Source organism: Bactrocera neohumeralis, chromosome 2, assembly GCF_024586455.1.
Source record: "Bactrocera neohumeralis isolate Rockhampton chromosome 2, APGP_CSIRO_Bneo_wtdbg2-racon-allhic-juicebox.fasta_v2, whole genome shotgun sequence".
Taxonomy (NCBI): Eukaryota; Metazoa; Arthropoda; class Insecta; order Diptera; family Tephritidae; genus Bactrocera; species Bactrocera neohumeralis.
In genome coordinates, this window is record NC_065919.1 from 128921 (window position 1) to 140459 (window position 11539).

Here is an 11539-nt window from a genome sequence, read left to right on the forward strand (position 1 = left end):
AAAAGAGATCGCGTAAAAAAAGGACTGAGTGTATAGCAAAATATAGCGAATGTAATGCCTATTACGAGTATTAGTAGCGTGATGAATAACGCTTTAGATGATATCGCCGGTAAGACGGATATGGTACTCTTTACAAGGAGGTACAAAATCTCGATATGAAAACCCTCAAGGCTCTATAGTGTTGAGTTAACAATTAGGGGGCGTACAAAGTATGTGGGAGTAATTTTGGATAGAAAACTGATTTAGAAACAAAATATGAAGAAGAAGAACTGGCCTTATACATTGGTGTTACACAGCGGAAGTCAAGCCAATATTGCTTTAAGATTCTTTGGTGTGGTGAACCGTTGTTGGAGGGGATACAGCAACTTGCTGTTCTCTGCATAGTGGGGGCTCTAAGTACCACACCAAGGCTTGCCATTGAAAGTAACTCATCCCATCGACATTGAAGTGGTAAGCTCTGCAGTAAAATCAGTTGCAAAATTGGTGGTGTTAAGTGAATTCTCCATATGAATTTTTGGGCCCTGCTCAATATGCAAGGATTTGATGGATAAAATAGAACATATACTCTCACGCTATATTTGGGGGACATAAGTAATGACGATACATGCAGAAAGTGCAGGGAAGTACGCATGAGAGAGACGCTGGCTACGCTTCTGTTCAGCATTATCTGGAACTCGTATTAGATATCGACATTTTTTGGTAGTTTATTTTTCTTGGTATTGGTAATGAGCTAAAATAAATCCCACCTGTTAAAATAATAAATAATATGTATAGCTCTGACTTATAACTTCGCCCAAAAATAATTTTTTATAGTATAATTAATCAATGGGGATTGGCGGCTTTTAACGAAAATCGATATAACGTTAATAAAACTAGACGTTTGTATATACATATATAAATTTAGTTTTATTTAAAAAAAATCATCTGTAATTTGTTTTTCTTATTATCTATGCCTATTTTATCTTAGTTTAACATTTTATATATATACAATGTATATTATATATATAAATAAATACATGCAAAAAAGTGCATATTAGCCATATAAGTAAAATATTTTGCAAGTATCTCCTTATATACAAGTATTCATGCATTTAAGTACATCAGCGTCTACACGGCATGTTAGCATAAATATTAATTACTGAAGAGAGGTCTTTAATGACTGATTCTCATGCATCTCTGACAGAGAAATTCGAAGTTTGCTTTTGCATAAATGGCGGACAACTTCCATCTACACAAATATGTATGTATGTACTTATGTGAATTTAGTTTACCAAATCTGTTAAGATGAAAATATGAATGCATGAAATAATAGATATCTGAGAGTAGCAGGGAAAGTAAAGCGTTCGCAAAGCGAAAGCAAGCTAAGTTTTATGTAAATCAGACATAAGAATTATGTTCCTTGTATCTTTTTGATTCCGACAATTTACGATTTTATTATTTTTGTATCACAAACAATTCAATATAATTTTAAAATAACTTAAAATATTTAGGTTGTGGGTTAAGATGCAATCTAAATAGTGCACGACATCATACTTCCGAAACGGCTAATGGATCATTTTCTTTTTCACATATTACTACATGTGATGACGCTTTGGTAGAGCGTCGTGATACGGCGAGCGAAGTGGTCAACGTTCGCACTGAATCGCAGCTATAGTGAAGTCGACGGCTCACGGTGCTGCAACGACTTTGTGTTAAAGTACTATTTAAATAAGAACGGCAACAGCATTTGAACCACTTGAAAGGGGGGAAACGGCTGGGAAAGTAACAAAAACCAAAAAAGGGTGTGTTAATGAAACTGAAGCTATTATAATTTTTATACCACGAATGTGTCACTAACCTTAGTGTGCGAAATACTTGCGATGAAAAGACGCAGTAAATGAGTGGGTTCGCTGCAGAATTTAGTGGTGCTAAACTCTGTATAAACGTTGCTATAGCAATATTGGTTTGCGTTTTCGGAATACGTCCAAATACTTGCAGTAAGTCGAAGACAATGTATGGAGACCAACACAGTATAAATACGATGACAATAACAAATGTCATTTTGACGGTTTTTACTTTGGCTCGGGGTATTATTCCGCGAGAGCTGGCTCTTCTACTAGTTACATTGTTATTACAATGTTCTGAGGTCGCAAATGTTAATTCATGATTTATATAACTATATGCATACTTTACCTCCGGATGTGAATATGGAGCCCTTCGCCCAAATAGTTTTGACGATAATCGCATAACAAGCTGAGATGATAAGCGCGGGAAGAATGAATAGTGTTGTCGCCACTAGGCACATATATGTTTGCCATGCTTCTGGCGAACCAAGTTCTATCCAACATTGCATCTGGCCCTGGATTAGCTTTTCTTCGTAAAGAAACAAAATGGGTAACGAGAAAATAACTGATACTACCCATGCTGCTGTAACAAGATGCTTTGCCCTTCGCCCTTTACGAGAAGTTAATGTAAATCAAAGCGCATCTACTGTACAAATAAATTTATCAATTGTTTATAAATAGGTAAGACTCACATGATTTCGAGAAGTTCATTGGGTGAGTTATGGCGTCATAGCGATCGATACTCATAGCTACTAGCACATACGTAGAGGAATATGTTACGCAAACTTGGGAAAAGCGTATGAGCTTACAAGCAACATTACCGGCCCTCCATGAAATTGTTATTCGCCATATTATGTCGGTAAGCACATGAAGCAAACCGACAGAAAGATCTTATGAAATTATATATAATTGTATGTAGAATTAAAGAAAGTTAATAGTTGTAGTGAAAGTCTATATTTACTTCGTAGAATATATCAAAGCCACTCTTACCTGCGACTGCCAGCTGCCTAATAAAGTAGTTCATTCTTGATTTTCGATTTTTGTTTACAAACAGAACAAAAAGCACTGTAGAGTTGCCGAGCACAATAACAGTGAAGAGTATCCACAGAACTGCGAATTGTTCCATCTGAAAAACAACAAATTTGAACATTACTAATCTATATACATATGTATATAAAACCGATTTGGCTGAAAATTGGTGGGAAAGTAGCTTAGAACCAGGGTAAGGACATACGATACCTTTTATCTCTTTATGTCCAAATTTAATACAACTCATAAATACAAAAATTATAATTCAAATGATAAGCATTTTTTTCAAAATTTATACAACATACATATGTTCAAAATTCGTGTTTGTGGGAAAAATAATACAATTTCTAAGTATTTGGTTATATTTGGTTTGGTAAATACGCAGTGAGATAAATTATAACTGGCTCAGTAATTAGACGTTGAGTATATATTATAGCACGTGAATCCCAAAAGATTGATGTCATAACCTTTCCAGCCGACTTTTTCGTCGTTCAACGCCTGAGAACCGGTTCACCATGTGCAGTCCACTAGAATAACTGACGATTGGACTTCAGTGGGAAATGATGGAGCTATGTTTCTATTGTCCCACATCGACCCAAAGATTCGATTTTATTACGATTAAAAAGCACTCAAACACTTCTCAGAATCAGTAATTCGTTTTTTGCAAATATATTTTTATCGGTGGATTTCCCTGAGCCCAAATTCAACAGTATTTTCCCCCAAAAAGCTATTATTTATTAACACACGAAATGCTTTATGATCCATTTTTTGTAAACTAACACAAGTTGCTTCACAAAAATGCTATATCACATTAACTAATAGTTATAATCCGACTAATAGAAATCGTATAGATGGTAGTAGTTGTAGTATCTATGTATGTATCAGCCACAGTGAAGCGGGGACGGGTCCTCTAGTAAACAATAATAAGCAAAAAAAAAATTAATTAGACGAATGCAAAGCAAAATTTTCAGAAAAGTCTTTGTTTTTGCCAAACATCAGGACATTGACTACATTTCTGGAGAAAATTTGCTTAAACTTGAATGGGTGACTTTGTATCTCGTCTTTGATATATACATATGTACATACATATATGTACATGTGTAATCGAAATAAACTGTGACCATTCTTACTACCCAATATTAATGATATGTTTGATAAAAGAAAAATTTCTAAATGCTGTCGTAAAGTTTAATACGACGACGGTACGGAAAATTTCATAATACTTTAAGTAAATGTGATTGTGGTTCGGACTATCGGTGTACCCATTAAAAAGAAAATATTAAAATTATTATTAGACATGGTTGTATGTGTGTATGTATTTTAAAAGTATCTATTATATAATTTGAATTAAATCGGTGATTTATAGCATAAGCCTAATTCCAGTAACTGCTTCTATACTTGTATGTATAGGGTTTTTCAAGACGCAATATTTTTTCCTGCTCTCTTGATATTTCTCTTCAATAAGGTTTGCCATTTCGTTATTTAAAGATATACTATCCAGCAACGATTCAAAATTATTAAAATTTACTACCGAAATTCGGAGTCAGTTACCTCAACTTTAAGAGCTATCCATGTATATACGTATATACATGCATGTACGTATATTAAAAAGCCAGCAAATTTAAAGCATTATGACCCAACGGTATACTGAAATCACAACGAAATAGGGTAAATATTGAATAATGTGGTTGTTTACCTTTAAAATAACCATATAACGATAATGTACTAATGGGATTAAGCCATAAATGCCATCATACAAGTTTTATAATTACTAATCAAATAATTAATTTTCTATAGTACTGTAAGTATCAATAATTAAATTTAAATTTCGGTGGCACCAAGCCTTTTTGGAGGGCCGGGAAGAGGTCGCTGATGAAGACAGTGCTGGGAGACCTGCGACTTCGACAATCACCGACATCGCGACAATGTGACTCGTGTGCGCAATATTTTGAATTCAGACCGTCGACTAAGCATTCGTTTAATTGCCCAGATGATAAAATTTATCAAATTTGTCTTAAACATGCGCAAGGTGTGCGCGAGGAGGGTCTCAAAAGGCAATCTTCCGAGCATGCACCTCGGCACTCAAGGCTATTACGGAGAATGCCGTCCGTGGCGCCTTCAATGCTTGGAAGGGGCCTATTTTGGAAGTTTTTAAATAATAGTAACGATTGGTTCAATAAAGTTTTTTAAATCAACTCAGTCCTGTTACTTTCCGCATACACTCTTTAATAAATGGTTAAAAGTTTGGTAGAAGTGGATGATTTTGTGTTCCATTGTGTTATCAATAATTTTTCAATTCACTACTTTGTGCGTATGAATGCATATTTACAAATAAATGTGCATTTATATTGTGGCCGTACATGTATACATTAACGCAGGTATTTGAGCATTATATTGTTTAACGGCCCGCAAGCCCATTTTTAGACGTTTAATACATACATACGTGATGCGCTGCGAAAAGCTTTCTTTGGATAAAATATGAAAGGAAAAGCTAGCCGCTGAGATTAAAGATGTAAATATGCACGTCGCGACAGCAGTTACATGCACAAATACACATGTATTCATATATTGAGTCGCGCGTACATACATAGGTATATACGCACGATTTGAATAATTGTAGTCATGGCAACTAAGGCGTAGTGACATCTTCTCAAGTCTGCTGTTCTGCCAGCCTAGAAAATAAGTAAAAAGTAGAGTAAAATCTGTCTGTCCTAAAGCAAAGATCCCCTAAAGAGAAAATAAAAATAATAATCCGTATGGGGTAGAATTTATTTTCACTTGTACATATTTCTGTACTCACGCATTCATATTCTATTAAGAAATGTTTGCGATGTAAAACTCAATACCCTGCGAATATGAGATGGAATGACTAAGTAGAAATCAGAATGACTACTATTGTCATTAACACAATTAATTAATTTTTTATTCTACATAATTCGTTGAGACATTTTGTATGTTGTTGAAGAAAATCATAGAACAGGAGCCACTGATTAAATAAAGATTTTTTGGATATGAACTATGGGCACACCAGGGAGGTATTTTCAAGTATGATTTTGGGGAAAGTGTGGATGAATCATGGCATCAGTATTTTTATGCTCTTGCAACATATTGCTACAGAGTATAATGATTTTGCTCAGCTCAAGTTTATTTGTAACACCTAAGACTTAACTTTATAAATATAAAGTTGTATATATACATATGTACTATATGTACATATAAATGATCAGATGATGAGACGAGTTGAAATCCGGTTAATTGTCTATCCGCACGTGCCAGCTGTAACTTTTGGGAAAATGAAGACGTCTTGATGAAACTTTGTTTACATAAGCTCTTTAGCATCATTAGAAGTTCGGTATTATAATAGAATACCTATAAATGGAAAACCTATAAATTGCCCTAACTAAGCCACAAATTAAGATATAAAACTGTAATATGGTAAAACGAATTGCATTAAAGAATAAAAATTCTCAAAATCGAACCATATCTGTTCAAGCCTCCAGATACCGAACATGGACACTTCAGTGCCTTGGCTGATTTTTTTTATCGAAAATATTGATCAATTAGCGAAATATGTAATTGAAGTTCAAAGAGAATCCTTTCCTGATAATAGTACATATGTATGAAGAAAATGGGTGGATTTGGGTCAATATATCATCTTTTTCTGTTAATACTAAGTAGTAGTTTGAAAAAATATATAAAATTGGGTCAATACTACCCTTATCTCCTAAGATTTTCAAACATCTGGTCTGCTATTATTTAATGCCAAAAAATTGTGAAATTATTTTATATGAAATGCATCATAAATATTTTCGTTATTCTAACAAGCCTTTTGCCTAATATGTATGTCGGTCAGCGTGCAGAGCAATGGTAAAGGTTAATGCAACAAGCTTTCTCTCTCCCAGGATATTTTATGAAATGAAGTGAAGAAAGCTTCTTAAAAATTATATTAATGGTTTAGCGCTGAATATGAATGGACGTGGTTTGGAGTCTAAGCCTCATTTGCTTGAATTCCGATTCTCTGGTTGACGTTTTCCACATAAACTCAATATATTTAATTTAGCCTTCTCGGTTGACATAAATCTCATTTGAAGATGATTTTAATATAATATGGCGTACGCGAAGTAAAGTATGGCATTAAAAATAGAACTGTGAATTGTTTGCCTTTTTAACATAAGTGAGATATAAGCTATCCCATCTTTTCAGTTAGATTAAACTGGATTAAAGTTTTACTAAAATCGGTTCAATAGCTAAGCAGCTTACGCCAGACAAAATGGACACGTAATTTGTACATGAATTTAAAAAAAAGTAATAATTTTGATTACAATGCCATTCGGAAAATTCATTATTTTTTCCATTGACAAAAATTTACTGAAATCAATTTAAAAATTAAACCTCAAGTACGTCTCTTGGATTTTTATACCGGCAATAACGCTTTTCGCCTTTATTGATAAATAATATTTTCCCTTTATTGAATTGTTTGTTATACTATTATAGTTTACTGTAATATGGATGTATCAGTTTAAAATCCTGTCGCGGCGTTTCAGCTTTGACGTCACTGCCTGTCCATGTCAAACTACGATTCTTGGTATGTTAAATGAACGTATTCGAATATGTATACCATTCATAGTCTAGAAACTTCCTTTAGTTGGAAAAGAAATGACATCGCCGATACAAATTTCTAGTAAAATAAAGGGAAAGCAAGGTCGTGGTTTGAACTGGTGGTTATGTGAATGCTATGTAATGATGTGGTTGACACCAATGAAATAAGTTAGTGTCAAAAGACAATAATATTTAACGCACAATTCCTAATAAAATGATTTCCATCCACTATTGGATATGTCTAGGGATTCATCAAATTATTCGACAATTTTCGGTTTTGCCAGTATTTACATATTTACATATATTCAGTTGTTTAACTAAGTGATTTTTAAAGAAATGAAATGTGCCAATGAGTACTTAAAAAAACTTGTGGATTGTGCACAAAATTATTATTGCTACCTCTTTCTTTGATTAAGATTTTACATCAAATTTTGTCAGTAGTGTATCAATTACAAATTATTATCTATTTCAGACTGAATTGAAATTGTAATTTGTTTCATACGGCATTTAAGTCTGTCAAGTCAAAAAAATGATTAGTTACATATGATATAGTTGTAATTATATCAATGCACATATGTAAATACTTATAAACGGGTAAACGTTGCAAATTAGTATAATAGTAAATATGTATGTATAGTTTGTACGTCACTCACCTCGTAAAAATAGAACGAATTTAGTTTATCATTTCCTACACTCTCTGTCGTCTCTGTTGATGGTCCCAAAATATTTCCCAATACTTCCTTCGAAACTTTATTGCCACCGTTAAATGATGAAGAAATATTTTGCTCAATCAAAACTGGATGAAGATCGAATGATGCCATTGACAAAGTCGTAGTCGGTGGTGTAGACGTAAGGACAGCATGAGATACAGCCGCAATGAAGTGAGAGTAGGTAAAGTTGCTTAGTGAAACGATAGTGCTTGTTGCAGGAGTGTTGCTATTGCTTACTTCTACGTAATTGAAGTCATTAGCAGTGCTATTTGGGTTGTCAATCGCGGCAATAACAGCGGCACTTACATTCGAATTTGTCGTTGCTGAATTATCAGGAATGAAAGGCTGTGGAGTATGTTTGTAGGCCAGCACAACTGGAGGCTCCACTGTATACAAACGAACATTAATACCACCCATCACATAGCCTAATACATATGTATATAAGTATTATTCATTGTTATATCGTGAATTGCAAATTTGTCTTTCTTTTGAGAATTGCGGATTTAATTCAATGGTTTTCTCCGATAAATTAAGGTCGTCGCAGATCCCACTACAAATTTGGTTAAAAGTTAAAATTTTGAATTTGCCACTTAATTTTTTTTGGGTTTACGTTTCAGACTGGGAGTAGAGTTACACATAAAATGTCGAACAGACTCAAACCAATAATACATAATTAAGAACGCTGCAAGAAGTAAAAAAAGTTGTTTATATAACTTGTATTTACATACAAATGATTATTTTCATTCGATAAATAAATAATGTAGGACTGCCAACAACGCAGAAGTATAAATTTTGTAGTTTGCTAAATGAAATCAAAATAATTTAAATTTTCTATCTAAATGAAACAAATTCAAACTCTCCGTTAGTTTCTGTCGGAAATATATTCACATCCTTATTATCTAGTCATTGCCACGTCCATTTCTGATTTAGCGACGGCCTAATTACCTTCTTTTACTATCTGATTTTTATGAAATACATGTACATATGTAAATATGTATGTACGTGCATGTACATATAAAAAATATTGTATGTACATTACATTATAGTACTGCTAATAGTTCATTTATGTAATCATAATATTTGAAGGATTAATTAACCAAAAATAAAATTTAGTAAAAGATGAACATTTCCTTTTATGCGCAATACGTTTTTTTTGCATCTGGTACTTTGAAATTAAAGAATTATAAGAATTTTTTAGTTCCATTAGAAACGCAATTAATTGCGTTCGTCTGACTTTTTATGCCAATCTTATTTAAGACATGTACATATGTATATAATAAATAGGTCATTATAATTTTTAATATTGATTTTCGGATGACTTCATACCGTAAATATTGGTCATATATACAAGCAGCACCAATGAAAACTTAGGCGATGTGTTTTGCTCACCTCCGCGTAATGGAAGAAATGGGTACTTACATTCTCTTAATAATAGAAATATTTAATTAATTCTGTTTTTTTGTGGGAGGCAGTAAGTTGAAATAGCGCATGATGCCTATTTCACAAGGACTAGCGAACAGTTCATCATCTTAGTTTCTGTTTTCCCGCAATACCACTATTCATAGCTTTTTAAGGCCTTGATTCGGTTTATAATTAAAATATACAAAGTATAAATATAATCATATACATATTATGTATCTTATATTCAGTGAAATTTAGTGAGAAGGGTTTCTTGACCAGATTTTGGATTTTGAAATCCTGTTTTGGTCTCAATACAATGATAATTATTAAAACGAATGTGTACTCGACTAACTAGCCAAATTATGGGTTTATAACCCTCTGGTTGTCCTAAATATTGCTATCTTACAGTACTATTGAAGGCGAACAGTTCAATATTTATAATAACTTTTAACACTTTGTACTCTTTTATAAATAGGTAGTACAAAAAACGTATGGAGTAAAATAAGTTTAAAGTTTTGTTTAATGAGGTCATTTAAAAGATACAATATTATTATTACGCCTATAATGCGCCATTAAGTTATTACTATGTCAACAGTGTAAGAAGGGCTATCCATGGTTCGAAAATCATAATGCATATTTAGTGTTTCGCAATCCTATTTATCCGTTCGTGCAACAGATAATTATTCACACATATACATACATATGTATGTATATGTAAGTGCATTCCGTGTACACGTTACCATATTGCTTTTGAAAATTATGGAAGATGAAACGAGTGCGCTGGAAAAGAAATTTTTTAAGTTTTTAAAAGTGTTGCATTTTTTAAATTTAAAAATATATTCATATTATACGCAACCTATAACTCTTTGTCCAAAATATATCTAAATATCTACATATGAGTATTTGCAAGTAATTTAGCAAATGATAAAGCAAAGCAAAAACCTTTGATATTAGACACCAAATTAGTAGATATTTATACCATATAGTATACATATATTATCACCACTTTCCTTATCACTCGCCATATGTACATAAACTGGTACACCCCGTTTTAAAGTCTTATAACGTTGGTTTCCATTTATTGTTACAGTTATACATACACGTATGTACATATGTAAATAAGTGCATAAGTACAGATATATGTATGTGTACTCATTATGATGCAGCGTGATACTTTTGAATTTAGTTTAGCCATAAAACTTGTTTTTAAATATGCATTTCTATGTATGTACATACATATGTATGTGCAATAATCCAACACGGTGCAAGTGTCAGAATTACAAATATTCTGCTTTAAAACACTAACGTTTTTATCACAAAACAATTAATTTCAACCAATACGTTATTCGACTATAATAAGGGAAGTTATGATTTACCGGTTATTTAATGATTTCGGTGCACGCTTTTGAATATGCACTTCATGTATATACATACATATGTATGTATGTAGATGTGCGGTCATACACGGATAAGTGCTTATGCATACGTATGTACATACATAGATATATATTTCCAATATATGATGGTTGCACTATTTGCAGAATCCACTTATCTAATCTCATACATAGAAAACACTTCACGGGACACGAAAAACCAATTGCCACGACAAACGTAAGTCTGTATGTGCTTATCTTTCGTCCATACGTTTGTTGCTTACATCACTTAACACTACCAATCGAACGTGTTGCTCTCACGGAAGGCGACGACATACTAACAAATCAATTGGTCGCGTCTGATGCTACTGCCAATGTAGCCGCTGTAGCTACAAATTTATAGACACTTCTTTTGCTTTTGCCTTTGTACCATGCTGCTGTCCTTTCAAAGAGAAAGCTTTGTTAATAGCAACATAAATATATCTGCGTCACGAAATCCATGTGAGAAATCCAAAAATGGCCTTTGTGGAAGACGAATGGTCCACATAAGCGTCATCTTTAATTTTGGTATCTAAAAGCACAAATTCCGATTGTTAAAGTTAAC

General features: G+C 33.1%; 1 protein-coding gene across 2 annotated transcripts; it reads right to left on the reverse strand.

The window, feature by feature from the left end:
• Positions 1-1390: 1390 nt before the first annotated feature.
• Positions 1391-11133, reverse strand: LOC126767727 (cardioacceleratory peptide receptor). Of its 2 annotated transcripts, XM_050485288.1 has the most exons (7): positions 11061-11133; positions 8105-8547; positions 2814-2949; positions 2516-2713; positions 2173-2433; positions 1838-2120; positions 1391-1753 (listed from the first exon to the last, which is right to left on the reverse strand). In XM_050485288.1, exons 1-7 carry the CDS (start codon positions 11122-11124, stop codon positions 1528-1530), a joined length of 1611 nt encoding a protein of 536 aa, XP_050341245.1. In that variant the 5' UTR covers positions 11125-11133; the 3' UTR covers positions 1391-1527. The 2 variants fall into 2 exon arrangements, with proteins under 2 accessions (XP_050341245.1, XP_050341246.1); XM_050485289.1 differs by lacking the exon at positions 11061-11133 and having other exon boundaries at positions 8105-9975.
• Between the last annotated feature and the right edge of the window lie 406 nt (positions 11134-11539).